The following is an 18,460-nucleotide window of genomic DNA, read 5'->3' as shown; positions in this document are numbered from 1 at the left end:
TTATTATTNTGTATATATATTAATTATTATAGTGTGTGGTGGTGTGTATTATTATTAGTGGTACTTATTGTATATAGTGTATATATATATATATATGTGTGTGTGTGTGTGTGTATAATATATATATATATATATATATATATATATAATATATATATATATATATATATATATATATCTTTGTCTGTGTCTGTGTCTGTGTCTGTTTGTTTTTGTGTATTTATATATATATATATACATATATATATATATACTAATTATATGTTTTGGGTTGGATATATACACATTTATTGAAGTCTATTATATTTTGGGGATTGGTTTCTAGTTAGTGCAAAGGCTAGAATCTGATTTATATAATTAACTAATGTCGAGACGAGTATGGAATTAGTATGAGATGTCATACGCAATATAGAGTATGGAGGTCTGACTTTGTGTGTAAACTTAAACATTCGCTCGACTCGACGATTCTGCATTGCAAATAATTTTCGGTTGAAAAATTGGATCATAGTTAATGCTTTTCATAAGACAAGCTTATGCGTCTACACAGATTCATTCTGAAACACTGCAACAATGTAATATAATTGTGCATATTGATTGTTTGTCGAGCAGATGGTACGGATAACATTAAGGTCGTGTTATAAATATATATATATATATATATATATATGTTAGGTTCGTAGGTAGTCTGGCACACGTATTATGCATTATATAGCTAAACTCGGTCACGCATGAAGGTGTGAAGTTTAGCTTGGTTCTTGTAGAACAAATTTTTGTGATTTCCGCACAGGAATTTATATTTTCTGCCTTGCTTCTCTCCACCGCCAATAGAGTATACCCGATGAGTCGGCAAACGGCTCGCGGGAGGAAAATATAATATTATTTGGTGATTTCAGCATAGAGGAAACCAAGGCGTGGCTGGTAGAAGCTGAGGAGGTATGTTTGTTGTACACGTTCAAGTCCGCTTCGTCCTTGCCAGTAGTGTTCGTGGCCGTGGATAACCGCGTGCGCGTGTGTATCCGTTTTCTTCTTTCTGCAACTCTCTTCGCTATAAAATAGGACGCGCGCTACGGACTCATATCTACTCAGCATCAGAGAAATAGAGCGATATGCTGGTCGATACCATAGGATCGCCTGTGCGTCAAGCACTACACCTTGTCTCTCACACGCATAAGTCGCATGTTACAATCTATTCGAGTGGCATTTTAGTACTGTATGTGCTTTCGTAGATCTTGTCTACATACTTTAACATTATTTCTCTAGGTTACCGACACTTGTGTCTGTTTTCGCTTGTTGCTGTACATGTGTGCCGTTTCGCTGTACATCCGACTTTGAAATCTTTGAGGGGATCTACGCACGGCTATTGATCACACTCTTTCTATGTGCGGGTACGTATATCCCTTTGTCCTATTAGTGCCTGCTGCCGTGTTTACTTGCCAATCAATACACTGTCTCTGTGCTTACATGGCACCTCCTGCCGTGCAGCTCTCTATCGTCCTACCCGCTCGAGGCACAGGGCATTCTCATCCCACTTCGGCGGAACGTTTGCGCCAAGCTCAGCCATGGCCTACCTCTGGTGACTCCTGTGGATCGGATCAGGGTGCCGGCACACACTTGCAGCTGCAGCTACAACAACAACTGCAAGCGCATGCGCAGAAAGAGGGCGAACTCGTAGCCGCACAAGTTCTCCATAATGCAGACGAGCCAGTGCCGTCTGAAAGCCAAGAGGTACCCTCAGTTGGGCATTCTCAAGAGCTGAAAGACCAACAGGCGGACAATCGCCCGCTCGTGGCACAAGGAGATATACAACAACAACAACAGACCACTCTACAGCAGCAGCAGCAATTGCAACCACCGGTCGCACTGCAGCCGCAACCGGCACAGATAATCCAGCAACATTTACCACAGAAGCTGCCCAGGCAAGCGGGCGATGTGAACCAGAAAATGTATAAATATAACCCATTGGCACCCTCCTTCACACCGTCCCATGGACCTTCGAGTCCTATATCAGACAACAGTAGCGTCTCCAGTTTGAATAGAAGTGCGGAGTCACTACAAGGCCACACGCCGCAGAACATACAACTGCAGCAACAACAACAACAGCAGCAGCAGCAGCAGCAGCAGCAGCGACATCAGCAGCATCCGCAACACTCGCACCATGGTCATGCACACGCACACCCTGGCTACAACGGAATGCATATGCAGAATGGCGTGGGCGTGGACGGTCCTGGGATGCTGAATTCTGGTGTCGTACCGAACATGGCCATGTTTATGCCGATGCCTATGCAAGGGCTGGGCATGGGGGATGACGGGTTCCGCTTTAGTAATCACTATAATAACGGCGGACACCCACATGTGCATGCCCAAGCACGCGCGCATGCTCAGGCGCAGGCGCAAGCACGGGCACACGCTCAAGCTCAAGCTCATGTGCATGGCCGAACGATGATGTCACCGCAACACCAGCATCGCCAACAAATGCAACAACAACAGCAACAACAACAACAGATTCATATACAGCAGCAGCAGCACCTACAGCAGCACCAACAGCACCCGCACCAGCAACACCGACACCCGCACCAACAACAACACCCACACCAACACCAGCAACAACAACACCAACAGCATCAGCAAATACGGCAAATACAGCAGATGGACGAACAACACGCCCAACACCACCCACACCATCATCAAGCACAGTTGATCGGTACGAGTGCGCCGATAGATTCGACGGATAATTTAGAAAAGCAGCTGCACACTCAAGGCGCCGCTATGGATGAGGGGGTGTCGCCAGTGCCTGATGGCAGCGGGGATGTGCTCATTGATATCCCAGAGCTTCCGGTCTTTACAGAGCCGACGCCTGCGTTAACCACTCACACACACGCGGCAACACCGATACATCAGGAACCCAAACCATTAGAAGTTGTGCCAACAGAGGTGGCAGTCGCACCGGTCGACAGCAGCACATCGCCACAAAGAGAAGAGGATGCAAAGGCGAAAGCGAAGACAAAATCAAAGTCGAAGGCCAAAACGAGCCGAAAATTGGAGGAACATGTAAATATAATTATACCATCACAGGCAGATGGGGGCGGGAGTGTAGTTCCTACTTCAGAGAAGCCCACAGCACACGGAGATACTCTGGAGAAAGAGGTGGGTGGTAGTATCCAGGCGTCGGCTGTGGCGAAGAATTTAGGTGGTCAACATGATGAGGAAGTGTTGTCAACGGTACCGCAATCAGGTACATACACACACCCCGATGCACCAGGACTGACCCAGTCACACACACACACACACACACACACACAGACGCAAATACCGCAGGCACCAATTGAACCGCAGCAGCCGCAAGCGCAGGTGAATAGTGTGCATGTCGAGGAGCAGGCGCCAGCACAGACACAAATAGATACGAGCTCACACACCGCGGCACAAATACCAACAGATGCTCAGGTGCAGAAATCGAAGCAACTTCAAGCACAGATACAAAAACCAACGCTTGTGTGCCAAACATCCGTACAGGCTGCGGCGGCGCCTACTGAGACGGAAAGCAAACCGCCAGCTGTGGTCAAGAACGCCTGGGGTATACCCGCACAGCCCAGAGCACAACCGCGCACACAGTTACCCACACAAGCACACACCGCCCCACTTACACAGAGACAGGGTCACACACCCACACAAGGACACAAGACTCCTTCAAGCGATACACACAAGCCGGCTTCGCGCAAAGCAGCCAGCGCACAGGCACACAAAGTGGCCAATGGTCACGCGCCAGGTGCGCCCAGGACACAATCGAAAACTCCGACACAGCCGAAGTCGCAGTGGCAAACACCGTCACAGACACCGGCACGAACTAACACACAAAGCCACAAAGAGGGCCGCAGAAAAGGCGCCGTGAACACAGCACCACCCGCCAGCACCCAACCACAGTCACAGCCACAGTCAAAGAGCGCCCCACACAGTGCGGCGCCAGCGGCTGCGGCGCCGAAAGCACAGCCCGTCCCCGTGAGGGTCGGGCCTCCAGTTAATGTGTGGAAGATGAATCCACGCGCACTCACACCCACTGTGCCCACTGCGGCTGCTCCAGCCGCGGCCAAGGATGCGCAGTCGATCAGAGCCAAGGATAAGACACAGCCAACAGCCATAGCCCAGGCGCAACCGCAACCGCAACCGCTTGCACAGGGACAGGCCTCAGCCACGGCAGCGGAAGCAGCGGTCGCGCCAGTAGGCTCAGTCACAGCAGACTCTACCACAGCACAACACCGCACGCTGGAGGAGGAACGGATACCTAAGCCCGCGGAGCCTCAGGCAGCGGAGAACACAGCGACAGCGGACCAGCCAACAACCGAACAAAGTGCCCCGTCCACACCAGCTAAGGCGCGAGCACCGCCATCGTCGTGGTCTAAACTGTTCGCAAAGCCACCGACTGCCGATGGCGGCAGCCAAGGCACTCCTGCGCCACATAGCACTTGTATGTCCGTGTTTGAAGGTGCTGTACTTGCAGTCGAGAAGATTGTGCTTATGTAGTAGTATAGTTGTGTTTCTAGACGGTATTGTCTTTCGGAATTTTGCAATGTTTTGGGTATGGGCATCAGCCTGAATCCCACACTCATGTCATTGGAACGTGTTATGCGGTGAGTCCGCTTGCACTTGTGACAATTGATTTGTGCAATGCAAATGAACTGCTTGTGGCGTATCCACCTCCTTAGAAGCACTCACCTACGTATGCCGCTTTATTTTAATTATTCCAAACTTGTCATCTTTGATCACGCCCACACTGTAGTTGCCGCCGGCGCCAACAGCAGTGAAAGCCTCGCAGAGGATGTCGACACCCCTCTCCCCACAGACATCAAGCGAGACAAAGCTCGCACACACACCACGTGTACGTCCCTCAGCGATGTGCTTGTGCACTACGACATCGCGACAGTCATCCCGTGGTCCAGTCTGCAGTATACGTCACGGGGTCTGATCAACCACACGAACATGTGCTTCATGCACACTATACTGCAGACCCTACTCGCCACCCCCTTGTTTAGACAGTTCCTAGTAGAGACCCAGATGACTTTCCCTAGCCTGTCGGCGGCCAAGCCCAAGGCGGCGGTCCCCACCCCGATTCTAGATGCGCTCACACATTTCTTTAAGGCGTTCGATGTGTCCAATCCATCCAAGCGGAAGTTCTCCACCGAGACACAGGCCAATGGCGGCAGACACAACTTTATTGGAGAGTCGTTTCAACCACTCAAACTGTACGAAGTGATCCAGCGAGTGCGAAGGTGTGTAGCTTTGAACGGCCTGTTGTATATTAGTCTACAAACTACAAAAGAACTTTTCTACACCATAGTGTAGAGAGTTTGTGGCATGGTACTTTTGAAAAATCTCGAACAATTATGGATTGAGTTCTTACAAACAATTATCCGGCTTTGAGCACAATCGATCAACTTGACAGTTCACGGTAGATACAAACTGCTTTTTGTGTAGTCTGATGCTGACTTACACGATTGCCAAGAGCAATTTCGATTCCCGATCACTCCCGAATACAAACTCTGAAATTACATACTTGTTGAATGAGGGAGTGGCCACTCACTATCCCTGTTGGAACCCTTCTCACACTAGGCAAGCTCTAGGCAGCCAAGAAGACGCCGAAGAGTTCCTTTCGTTCGTGCTGGACACTCTTCACGAGGAATGCCTCGCAGTGGTCAAGGCAAACAATATCGATGCATCCGCTGGCGCTAAAAACGGTGCGGATTCGATGGATGGCTGGGAAGAGGTCGGCAAGGGTAACAAAAAGGTCGTCACCCATCAGGTGTGTGTAAGATACGAATTTCGTCGGGCATATGGTTGGCGGCGCTGTTTTGTATATGGAGTATATAAAAGTAATCGTTTGTGTGCTTGCGAGAGGTGATTCCGAGGCAGTATATATGTATGTATTCTCATCTATCATGCTAGTGGCAAGTAGTTTGTGATGAGACCTGTGGATGTCAGGGCATTGCCTGTGTTGCAGTGTTTTTCTTCAGCCATGTCGGCTCGCTTTTAGAATAGATAGTATCTCGTTAACATCAAGACTTAGGGCATTTCATAAAGGCCCAGATCAACTCATTTTATCAAGGCCAAATTTTGGGCCATTAATAATCCTATTCGAAATTATCACGCGGTAGGCACCGGGTAACTGGAGTGTGAAGCCTTAAATACTTTGTCGAAACGAGTAAACCTTGCACTATATGAGTGTGGGGAACATTACGCCAAAACATGCTTTTGTGGCTGGACTGCATTCATATCCATTACATTTCCCATCTAAAAGCACAACTTGGACTATAGTTTCAAAGCATAGCTGGATTATAGTTGTGTGTCCATTTCTGTCCCCGCCGAATTCTTGTCGCTGTGTTTGTTTGCTCAGTATGTTCGTTCGTGTGCGCTCCATCCTCTGCTTGTGGCTGTTGCGCTGTCTATTCTATCGATACACTTATCAGAAATGATGTGCCTTGTATTAGCGGCTAATGTATTACAAACTCTGTTGTCCATGCCGTTTGTCTATGATATATGCGGACGTGTATTGTGCGTGTGATGTATGTATATAAAGTAGGCGTACGTGTTATATTTCTGGTCCGGGTGTTCTCTGAGTAGAAGGATGTGGTTGTCCTGTTTAGTGGCCCAGTGCTGGTATGTGAGCCACACTGTTTGCGAATTGGCAGTTGAATGTGCGGGAAATAAAAGTTTTCTGAACCTCTTTTTCTCAAATTACAATAGTGCTGAGCGATACCTTTTGCCATAGTTTTCTGGGGATATGCGCATTGTGCATTTTGAACTTCAATTACGAGTTTGTAGACTGCACACCGCATCACCCACACATTTCAGCACAGCAATGAAGTCCATTGCTCTCGTTCAGTCTAGTGGAAGGTACTTTCGTACTAACTACTACCCCTTCCCACTCTACCGAGCAAAGAAAAAACTTCTGTTGGAAACCGCTAACGGCGATTTTATCATTTACACACCTGTTTCACAGAGCGAATTTCTCTCGTCGCCGGTGACTAAAATATTTGGCGGCACAGTCCGATCGAGTTTAAAACGTGCCGGATCGAAAGCGTCTGTGACATTCCAACCGTTCCACAGTCTGCAGCTCGAGATTGCGGTATGTTATATGAACACCTGCGCAAGCACATACGCCGCCCAGCCTTTACTGTGTGGATGTCTACCTGGGTGTTACCTGCGTCATAAATGGATCAAGCGCTAGATCATCTGGTTGTGATGATCAGTCGCTGTTGGTGTGATTTGTTTTTTATGTAATATCGGTGGGCCGTTACACTGTATAGTCTCGCATGTATATATATGTCTTTGTTCTTACGTTGTCAACCGTTACACTGTATAATCTCGCATGTATATATATGTATTTGTTCTTACGTTGTCAACCGTTACACTGTATAATTTCGCATGTATATATATGTATATGTTCTTACGTTGTCAACCGTTACACTGTATAATCTCGCATGTATATATATGTATATGTTCTTCCGTTGTCAAACTTGGTTCAAGAGTGTTCTAATTGCCACGTCTCCAACGGAAGTACAGATACGTATGTGGCCCATGCCTTCTATTATTAACTCATCGACCTCGAGCCAGCTTTTTAAGTATCAGTATCGAGATTTCGGCCTCGTTTTACTCAAACTACACACAAAAAAGTAAGTACTCGTCCTTTCCATCTCGTATATATCTTTGCAGACGAACGATGTACACAATCTCAACGATGCGCTGCGTCATTTGACTCTGCTTGAACATCTCGATGGCTTCACCTGCGAGACGACAAATCTAACGATATCCGCCGATAAGCAGTCTCGAATAGAAACCTTGCCCCCTGTACTGGTATGCTATCTGTGCTATGAACTCGAATGGTTTGTATATAGTTGTAGCGTTGCTTTGAAGCTGATTGTTGACATGGTCTTGCAAAGCACGTTACTGTCAAACCAAGACCTTTGTGAGGTTAGTTGCGCGTTTTTGGTCTGTGTATGTTAAACAAGATGAATCAGTGGCCCAAGTGGGGGCGCAATATGGGCTTTTCAACCACAGACGTAGTTTTTATTGCTATTGTGTGGAGGTGTGACACAAGCGCCACTCGGGGTGAAAATATGGATTCGGAAGGCCTTAAACGATAACTGTCCAGACGTAGATTATCGTCCCAAGTTGAGGGGGATGAGAGGACAGGCGTTTGACCGCTACAAAGGTTGGGTGATGCTGTAGTGCATGGGGGTGTATGTGGTTCGTATTCTATTTAGGTGTATCGGAGGCTTATAATTCTTTGGTCATATACAATATCAGGTGCTGCATCTCAAGCGATTCGTGTACGATCCGGAGACTGGAATCAGGAAACTACACAAATTCGTGCCGTACCCCTTGCACCTCGAAATATCCGAAGGTAAGATGCTCTCAATCACGAAAGAATCCGTTGCACTGTTATATACCTCGTTATTCACGTTGTATCTACATGGATTGCCACGCATTGCGTAAATTATGTCCGCATACATTTGATTTCCGCATACGTCGTAGACTTCTCAGGCAACGCTTACTGTCTACTTTCCACGATAGTCACCATCATCTACTCAACCCTTGAGAAGATAAACAGATTGTAAATCATCCACTTATGTGACATATTGTCAAAAAAAAATATTAAACTAAAGATGAATGGCGTATTGAAAATAAATCCCGCCAATTGGCACGCGGGGGTTGTGGTAAGTTTGAACTTGCACTAGTGAAATCGCATTGCACGCTTGAAAGCAGGGCGCTAATCGATAGTAGAAGGATCGCATATTATCTGAAAAAAATATTTAGAGAAGACCATGGCAGTACAGGAAACTCAAGCATAGCTGTGCTTCATTCATATTTGAATAAATGGGCTCGAAGTGGTGGTGGCTTCCAATCACGCTCACGCTATGTACTTCCTTGCAACATGTCGATTAAAAGAGGGGAGGGGGTGGGTTTGTATACTCATTTTTCTTTTGTACTTGAACCCGCAGATCTACTCGGCACGGCTCCCAAATCCGGAAAATTGAAAGGAATAGAGCGAGAATACAGGCTGTTCTCAGTGGTTTATCATCACGGCGAGGTATGCGGGTGGCAATCAGCATTGTACTGATACGTAGGGTGTGTGCTCTGCGTGTGATACCTATTGAATGTCAATGCTACCAACTCAGAGAGAGCACTAAACTAGTATGCATGTGCCGTGTCCATTTGTCTCGAGCTGTCCGCTAGTTTGGCCGGTGTACTCTCGCTGTGTGACTATCGGGACATAACACCTTACTGTGTAATGACCATCGCTGTATTGTCAGCATTGCTCATTATAGAGTCGCAGAATGTAAAAACCGTTGCGCAAACAATCCACATGTGTTGGAGGGTGACGTGTGTTTGGTAATATTCGTTCATTAAACGTGTCTTTGAGCAGTTCCGTTCAATTGTGGCTATTCGCACGATTCGAACTCACTTGGGGGCTGTCGTCTAGCATCCTTAGGATCAAAGTGAATATACATATGATGAAGATTCCTAACTATGTAAACCTATAAATAGGCGGCCGAGGGCGGGCACTACACATGCGACGTGCGGAAACCAGGAACCAAACTCTGGAACCGATGCGACGATAGCAAGATCGAGCCAATCTCACCCGACGAGGCCACAGGAGGTATCGAGTACCTCTCAACAGACCAACACGACTCACTGGGGACACCCCAGGCGTCCAATCGACCGCGTTCTCCTTTACCCTCGGGGAAGAATCGCGGAGATGCATATATTTTGTTCTATGAGAGATGCGATTTGGAGACGGCCATGTGTCCGGAGCCGGCAACGGCGGCTGAGGCACTAAAGGCTGTTAATAGCACGGGGAGTAGTAAAGCTACTAATAGCTCGAGTGTGTGTAGTAGTCCAGCCGGTGCAAAGGCGAATAGGAGTGCGAGCTCAGGCATGGATACCACCCAGAGTGTGATTTCACACGCGGGCGTGAGTGTTACGGTCAATGCCGGTTCAAACTCTGGCTCGGCTAAGCATGCATCGCAACACAGTGGACCGAAGAAATAAGAAATTAAGGTAACAGAAGAATTAAGGAAATAAAATAAACTTTTAATTTGTAAACTGAAAACAAAGGAAGCATCGGGTTATGCTATTGGAAAAGGAAAGCTTCGATGCATTTGTATCTCCTAGTATGGTACACAGGAGCGAGAAGCTGCGCCTACCATGCGATTTTCAATCACGCTCTACTTTTGTAGTTTATAATATTTTTGTCCAAAATCTTTGACCTCCTTATTCTTGTCTGAATTCAGAAAATTATGCCTTCACTTCTTGAAGCAGGCGGTTAGAAAGAGCCCACTTTTTGAGTTTTTTTTTTGGGGGGTCCCGCACCTCGTTCCCTCCCCACTATTTGTTGACATGGTGTGGTTTCCTGTGTATCAATTTTAGAATTTGGGCTCTCAAGGTATATCACAGCCAAAAAGCCTGCGCAATCTGGGAATTCAAAACTGGGTGCACGTGTATTTTATTTCCTCAGAATTCGACCGGGCAGACCTAGTCAATTTACTGCCCTACCCAATTCTAATTTTTGAATAAGGACTCGATCACATCATTCGCCGCGCTGCGAGTCTCTACACATTCGCGTACGATGGCCTTTCCCCAAGATTCATGCGGCCGCCGCTTCACTGACAATTGCATACCCAGCGTCTGTGAGTGATATGTAGTGTAGTAAGAGAGTGAGGTTGGGGCCAAATGGAAACGTACGCGGTACTATTTTGTATAGACATAATCTGAATTTGAATTGAGGGTTTTGTAATGATGGAATCCGAAATTAGTCTGCATCGTAACGTGAATTCGAGTAGTACACAGGACTATTAACATGAACATGATCTAATTTAACGATTGTCTGTATCATAAATGATAAGCGTCTCACGCTACACTACTTGAGAGCCATTCAAAGTACAGGGGGTAATGGCAGTCAGCTCCGCCAGACAGTGTTCTTGTATATCGGTATTAAGTAATAGACGACGATCATCATACTGCCATGGCTTTGCTTTTAAAGGTGCAGTCAGGTATCACCCTTGACAATATTTGAGGTCAAAATGAACATTCACAAATTAAATTAGAAGACAACCGCTCTCACTTCCGCCAACCGTAGCCATTCGCAAACTCCGAGTAAGCATGAGCTGATATGAAGGACCCATGGCGGTTGACAGCTATGAGTTGGTAACATGTTTGTGAAGGGACGGAGTAGAGTGGGTATTAGAGTTTTTTTGGAGATTGCACCCAGTTTGTACTGATTTTTTTTTGGGTCAAATTGTATTTTAAACCTATATTATCGATGACATAATCTGTAGGCCATATGAATATTCTGGACATTTTGAACAACTCGAAAGCTATACCAGACTTCGAGCACAACTTTCCCGAAATATGTTTATATATATTTCTATCCCAATTCTCGACCTATAAAGCCCAACTATAAGCGTGATTTCACCCGATTTGAAGCTAATTTAGTCCATTTCTGGCCTTTTTCAGTCTATATTGGTCGAATATTAGGCCGAAATGGTTATTTTGGGGAAAGTTTATTTCAGGGCTGCAGGATTTGTCCAAAAGTCCCGAAAATAATTTCTGTGGACAGAGATACGTTTTGACCAGTCAATTCCAGTACAAACTCGGTGCCATTTCCAGTTGATTCGAATTTCCACTCTACTTCGGCCCCTCATTGTTTAAACCACGAATACTTTTGTACAAACCACAAAAAATGATGTATTAACCATGCATAAGATACAGGATACTACGGTGATACACATACCTAAACTATAGCACACAAGCTTACCCGGTGTACTTCGTCTCCCACACGGCGGTGCTGCACGATGATGCCTGCGAACTGCAGTCCCAGGGCTCTCGAATTGTGCCGTTCGACCACTTGCGCTAGCATGCTAGGCCAGTTGAACTGTATATGCGCACAGATAAAGAGATGATAGAGACAAGCAGATAAAAGAAACGAATGAGAAAAGCAGATAAAGAGGTTAATGAGACAAACAGATCGACTAGAAAGGACATACAACACAATCACCATCGACACTCACGTATACCGTAACATATATGCCGATAATCAAACCCCTCAATAATTGGCACTAATCCACCTTATCGCACAATGATATCATCCCACGCCTACCTGATACTGTATCCCATTTGGGAAATTCATAATGACTCCGAAGTAGCATAGCTCCAGCAACATGTCAATCATCTTGTCCCAGGTGGTGGCGTGGTAGTACACGCGCATGGCAGCCAGGTACATCTCCTTACGCACTGGCCCATCCCGTTCGGATCGCGCGCTTTCGACAATCAGGTCTCCCATGCGCTCCGTACAGGATATCTGAGAGGTGCAAGAGTAAGTGGACGTTGTGAATGGCGTGGTTTAATTGGTAGTAGACAGAGCAGGACATCTGAGATCCAATCCGACTAACTAATAGTGAGTTAACTGACAACGATGTATGCACTAGCAATACGAAAGAACGTATGTAGAATAATTGGTCGTCAACGGGATAGATAGTTGGACAGGGTAGATTTACTTGGTCGAAGGTGATACAGGATGACTGAGAGACGCATAGAACGACAGACTGAACTAATGGTTTTGTAAATTATGCATTATATTTGAGAGGCAGAAAAAAAAGAGAGAATTATAAATGCCATAAATGAACCTCCCTAGACTCAGACCCAGGATAACTCGACCTACAGAACCCTGATTAACGTTATTTATAAATAGGCCGTGTTTCGAGAAACAGATAGAACAGAAGAAAAATGAAAATTCCCAGACCTGGTTGGTTGCGTGCACCTGGACGGTAGCCGACATCACAAAGTTATTAATTGGCACCCACCAATAGCGCTACACGCTGGTTGACATACGATAGCGTGCGATCGAACTACATAACTGACGCACAGTGCACTAATAACGAAGCCCTGGGACAGTGCGGTACTTAGGATGTTGATCCTTAAAACTATATCGATCGACCTAAAACTCAAGACAAATAGAACCTCAAAACCGCATATTCTCCGTCATGTGAATAGGCCTAGAGTTAGAAGTGAATGTTGACATTTCGATTGTGCAAACACTTACATTTTGGGTCACGCGTACATCGTCCTGGCTGGTGTACTGACTCAGCAATCGATAGTCTCGCGTTCGGTTGCTCTCTCTCACCAGCGCCAGCGATTCATTCTCATTCAACCGTATCCCGGTCTCAGACAACGAGCGGTAGTACTGGAGATGGGTGGGATCGCCTGCCTCCGCTTCTAAAATCTCGAAATACTCAACCATATCGCGCAATAGAGGACCCTGTAGAGAAAACAGAACTAAATATCAGATGCTGCTGCCGCCATGCTAATCAGCTATGGATGATCTCGGGCAATATAAACAGATATACTGTACAGGAACATGGCAGAATATAACATATATCGAGGTGACACTGGTAGCCAAGCAACTGCAAAGATACCAAGCTATGAATAGTGCTAAACGTGACATATCCGAATGCAGGTGCACACGCACCTCAACATCACGGGAGGACTGTGCACAGTTACGCTCGAGTTGAGCGGGCAGGCAACCTCGCCGTATGCATCAACTGATACAGCTCCTCGCACCCAGACATGCAATATGAGTTCATAAGACGACACTCCCAGCCTGTGCACAACGCCTATAGGCCAGTCCCTTGGTATAAACTAACCTCTGAAACAACTATATCCCGAGAGTCTGAACTACACTTACCGCTGAGCTTCTACCAGTATACTGTGCCGCATTGATGTAGTCTCCACGTTTGAATATGGCTGCAAACCTCACCAACATCGCCTTACCCTCTGTTCGGGCTTCTAAGCTGTCGGAAAAGCCGCTTTCGAGCTGCTGAAGTGCAATCTCCGGGGCCTGTCATATGGTCAGGAGTTAAGAATAATAGAAAAATACAGAACTTGGTGAGGATAACCCTTGTACACTTCACCATACGCCATACAATGGAGTCATCTATACGTCTAGAATTTCTAAATGCCCGACGGGAATTGCAAAATGTAACCACGTCTGTAAAGGAGAGATTCACCAGCTTAGAAATGGGATCAAGAGATTGCCAATCTAACACGCAACAAAAGACTACGCTTATATGAACTTACCTTATCCTGCAAAACGTTGCAACCGAACGAGGTTGCCTCCTTCAACAGTAGCTCGGCCAGAACAGGCATGTCTAGAACTCCTGATAGACAGATAAATGGAACAATGACAATGTTACAAATTGTTCAGCACTTTGGTCCGAATAAGCCAATAACTGCTGCACCACCAAATGCGATCGATATGTAGATCAAAATTCAGGCGTCCTGCATGATAAAATATGCAGGTACTCAATAGCCACTAACAAACTCCACGAGTATGGCAATGCATCTCACATACCGAGAGGTATCCCATAAGCCTTCACTTGCTTGAGAACGATGTAGTAAAGGCCGTCCGCTGCCAGTTAGTGAGTAGTAGAGGGAGCCAGTGGCGTGTTAGTACTGAAGTAGGAATTTTATAATACATATTTATTGATTCTTGGGCACTAAAGGCCTCCACGCCGCTTATACGCATATTTACCAAAATCGGTATACAAAAACGGCATTTATACTAACAAACCACCTCTAAAGTGATCTGTGCTCATTTGCGTATGCAGTTTGCGTGGGTCCAGAAATGTTTCGCCTCGCCCACTCTCGGTATATATATATATACTCCAATCATCAAATGTATTGACAGGAACAAATAAAACTGTCTACATATACACAGTTTACATACTCGGGCATGCATCAACAATATTTATAGATATATATTTATACATATATATTTAGACATATGTATATTATGTATATATATATTATGTATTAATATATTATGTATATATATATATATATATGTGTGTGTGTGTGTGTGTGTATATATATATATATATATATGTATATATATATATATATATGCATAATTTGTATAAGACCAGAAGAATACTTTGTATTTGTATACTCATGTCGTACGTAAGTACGTACAAACCTCCACGGAAATATAACACAAAGATAAACGAATACACATCTCTTCAAATACGTCTCACGGATACAACCTAGGTACCATCGTCAAACCTTACAAGAATATCTGCAGTCATTGGTGCATGCACACGCCTGCGTAGTTCGGTACATACCAGGCTGAATCGAACGACGGCCCAGCAGTTCTATTTTGATATGCGACCCGACAACGATATCTGGGGCGATATTGAATACCTGTGCCTCGCTGATGTTCCCGCATACCATAATATCCGATACGTAGTGCCACGCGTGTTCGCTAAATCCCACTGAGATGCGCACGCGCTGCGGACCGTATGTTGGTAGTCTGTTGACATGGGCCATGGGAAGGGTATCGTAGATAGGGGGTGAGCTACAATTCGAAGCGGAAATGCTTACTTGCACAGACCTATGTACGCGTACTACACTAGCGCTCAGTTTCAACATAGTATTGGTGCTACCAGATGGACGGTAGCTCAAAAGGATCAGAAGTTAATATCGAATGTAGATCAACTGCTATGATGATCTTGAAAAGTATAAAGTAGAGCCTTTTGCCAACTATACATATTTTATTCGTGTGCCATCATCAAATAAAAAAATAAAATATAGAAACCAATTTTTGAAAATATTTGCAGATTTCCATGTGTATGCATTGGTGCAGGTACACTTGTACGAATGAGGTCCGTAGGCATGTGGTATATGCCTATATAAATATATGAAGAAGATGCAATATTGGCATGGCGTACCACTAAATAAATTTGGGGCTATGAACATTTGAACAAAGATTGAAACTACCTCGCAAACATTTTTCAATATATAGCTGTATACACATAAGCAACCATTTGTATACGTATATACATGTGTGCATATGTGCATATGTGCATATGTATATACGAATAGAATTCAATACCCTCGCGTACGTGTGTACGGCTACCCACACAAGTACTAGAGAATCCCATACAAACACCAAAGGACTTATAACACCAAATAACTATTCGCATGTATAAAACATACCCATGATGCGACACTGCCTTAAAGGGGAAAATCTCGACCGCCGTGACCACACATACAGGCTGCACTAGTTTGTACGCAACGCATTCGGGTGGCGTCGTTGTTGTTGTGCCTATGCTACTCCAGAAGCTAGATCCATTGTGCAGAGTATTCGCAAGGATCTGATCCTCGCGGTCAGTCGTGCTTGCATATACACCCCTGTCAATGAGTGGGTAGACATAGTCCCTGTGTTTCGACTGCAGATTCACTGTCAAAGGAGCGTTAAAGATAGGAATCAATACAAGATTACGCTGAAATACTCCATTCATAGCGTACGAATATAGGAGCTGTAGGGCAGGAGTGACGCCCTGTTCTCCTCACGGTTTACAAAACAATGACTACGATGACCAATTGCCAATGGTTTCAAACACTGAGGCGTATACATGTGGATTCATCTCCCCGGAATCTCTGATACAGTGCGCACCCAAAACAGTTCATACCTAAATCCGTCCATATTTGCTTCCAATTCACATCCGATTCGGCCGAAGGCGAACTGCAAAACTCCTTCCCGTGTTGCTTTCCCAATCGCAAGCGCGGGGGCCTCCTCCGGCATTCAATGGTCCACTCTCCAGTATCGTCTCTCGACGTCCGTTGACACAAGTCCCGAAACAGTTCTGCATACTATCCATGCGTATGATCAGAGTTTTGCGGATGAGCATCCCGTGCAATTCGTTGGTACAACGCGCAACCAAGCAGACAGAATATATGACAAGGCAATATAATATACACAAATCTGTTAAACAACCCCCCACATACAAACACACAAAAATAAAAAATTGAACAATCTTCTTTCCAAAAGCATATTATACCCAGAATGATGAAGATCACCGCCCGTGTACACTATCTCGCGACAAGCGTAGCCTCAACTATAACTCATAGGCGTAAAAAGATGCCAAACCATAAAATGACAGGGGAAAACACAATAGCGCTCATAAATACCGTAATAATACTATATATATAATACTATATATAATATTATTATTATATATTTTATACTATGCATTATATACACATATATATATAATCGCAATATACATATACATATATATATATATATGAATATATATATATATATATAAATATATATATATATATATATATATATATATGTGTGTGTGTGTGTGTGTATATATATATATACAGTATGTATGTATGTATATATATATGTATAAATATATATATATAAATATATACATATATACATATATATATATTTATATATATATATATATATACATATATACATATATATATATATATATATATATATATTATACATATATACATATATATATATATATATATATATATATGCGCGTGCATGTGTTGTGTTCCTGTATGTATATATATATATATATATATATATAACATGTGTGTGTGTGCGTGTGTGCAGAATATATATATATATATATATATAAATATATAAATATATATATAACATGTGTGTGTGTGTGTGTGTGTGTGTGTGTGTGTGTGTGTGTGTGTGCGTGTGCGTGTGTGTGTGTGTGCGTGTGTGCGTGTGTACGTGCGTGCGTGCGTGCGTGTCTGCGTGTGTACGTGCGTGCGTGTATGCGTGTGTGCGTGCGTGCGTGTATGCGTGTGTGCGTGTGTGCGTGTGTGCGTGTGTGCGTGTGTGCGTATTTTGACATATATACAACTGAATGTGAGCAGCTAGTTTGAATGACTTATTTCTAAAAATACTCGCGAAAATATACAAACGTACAGCACTCGGTTGATATTCCTAAACCTCGCCTACATGCACAATCGAAGTTATAACGAAATAACTTCTAACTTATCCGCGGACGTTGAAATAAAAATCTTAAGTATAGCACGAATTCAAATATAACAAATACCAGGACATATCTTACAGTTAATCAGTCGAATCGGATGGTATTTTACGTTCTCGTTTCGATTAGAAAATTGAAACAAACATACAATGAGAACAAAAGAACATACGTTTATGACGCTTCTGAAGTTGCGACTCACGCAGGACACTCGCAGCAGGTCTCGGCCAGGAAGATACCGTAGTATATTCTGGATTAGTTCAGCTGGCAAGATTTCAAAGTGATCCATATTGTTGTTTGATTTGGCCCACTGATTTATTATGCCTCTGTATATATTTACCCAGTACGTTGTATTGTAGGGGCCCGTACCTGAAGCCTGTTGATTCACAGTGATAACATCTGGAACTTAACTCGGCCAGGCGAACGGTCTTAAATGACCCGTACACGGAAAATGGTATGTATAGCAATTAACAAACCATGTATAACAATTTTAGCAAACCTCTCTCCGCTCTCGAGTGCTTAAGTGGCTAATTATTGCTTACCAAGAGACCTATAAGAACAATGCTCGCTGCTTTTCCAGCTCTATAAAAAAGAGTCTC

General features: G+C 44.4%; 2 protein-coding genes across 2 annotated transcripts; one reads left to right on the top strand and one right to left on the bottom strand.

Annotated features, from left to right (window-relative positions):
* Positions 1 to 728: 728 nt before the first annotated feature.
* SARC_04831 (hypothetical protein) lies at positions 729 to 10,099 on the top strand (the record flags this gene model as incomplete). Its single annotated transcript, XM_014301315.1, has 10 exons — positions 729 to 734; positions 829 to 933; positions 1,483 to 4,477; positions 4,772 to 5,261; positions 5,602 to 5,791; positions 6,989 to 7,114; positions 7,702 to 7,842; positions 8,296 to 8,392; positions 8,991 to 9,079; positions 9,538 to 10,099. 10 exons carry the CDS (start codon positions 729 to 731, stop codon positions 10,039 to 10,041), a joined length of 4,743 nt encoding a protein of 1,580 aa, XP_014156790.1. The 3' UTR covers positions 10,042 to 10,099.
* Positions 10,100 to 10,478: 379 nt separating this feature from the next.
* Positions 10,479 to 18,386, bottom strand: SARC_04830 (hypothetical protein). Its single transcript, XM_014301314.1, has 11 exons — positions 18,034 to 18,386; positions 16,518 to 16,698; positions 16,042 to 16,285; positions 15,168 to 15,355; positions 14,399 to 14,455; positions 14,125 to 14,204; positions 13,733 to 13,885; positions 13,091 to 13,306; positions 12,149 to 12,349; positions 11,807 to 11,923; positions 10,479 to 10,677 (listed from the first exon to the last, which is right to left on the bottom strand). The coding sequence occupies exons 1-11, from the start codon at positions 18,148 to 18,150 to the stop codon at positions 10,552 to 10,554; spliced, it is 1,680 nt and encodes a 559-aa protein (XP_014156789.1). The 5' UTR covers positions 18,151 to 18,386; the 3' UTR covers positions 10,479 to 10,551.
* Between the last annotated feature and the right edge of the window lie 74 nt (positions 18,387 to 18,460).

This window comes from Sphaeroforma arctica, assembly GCF_001186125.1.
Source record: "Sphaeroforma arctica JP610 unplaced genomic scaffold supercont1.286, whole genome shotgun sequence".
NCBI classification, from domain to species: domain Eukaryota; class Ichthyosporea; order Ichthyophonida; genus Sphaeroforma; species Sphaeroforma arctica.
Note: the sequence above shows the minus strand (reverse complement) of the source record. Positions and strands in the feature narration are given on the sequence as shown.

Excerpts from the sequence above, each read along its gene's own strand:
- SARC_04830 (XM_014301314.1), bottom strand. The coding sequence starts at position 18,150 with ATGGATCACTTTGAAATCTTGCCAGCTGAACTAATCCAGAATATACTA. Across the intron at positions 14,205-14,398 it reads GGCTTATGGGATACCTCTCG|GAGTTCTAGACATGCCTGTT; the intron begins GTATGTGAGATG and ends TCTGTCTATCAG. Across the intron at positions 13,886-14,124 it reads GCAACGTTTTGCAGGATAAG|GCCCCGGAGATTGCACTTCA; the intron begins GTAAGTTCATAT and ends ACCATATGACAG.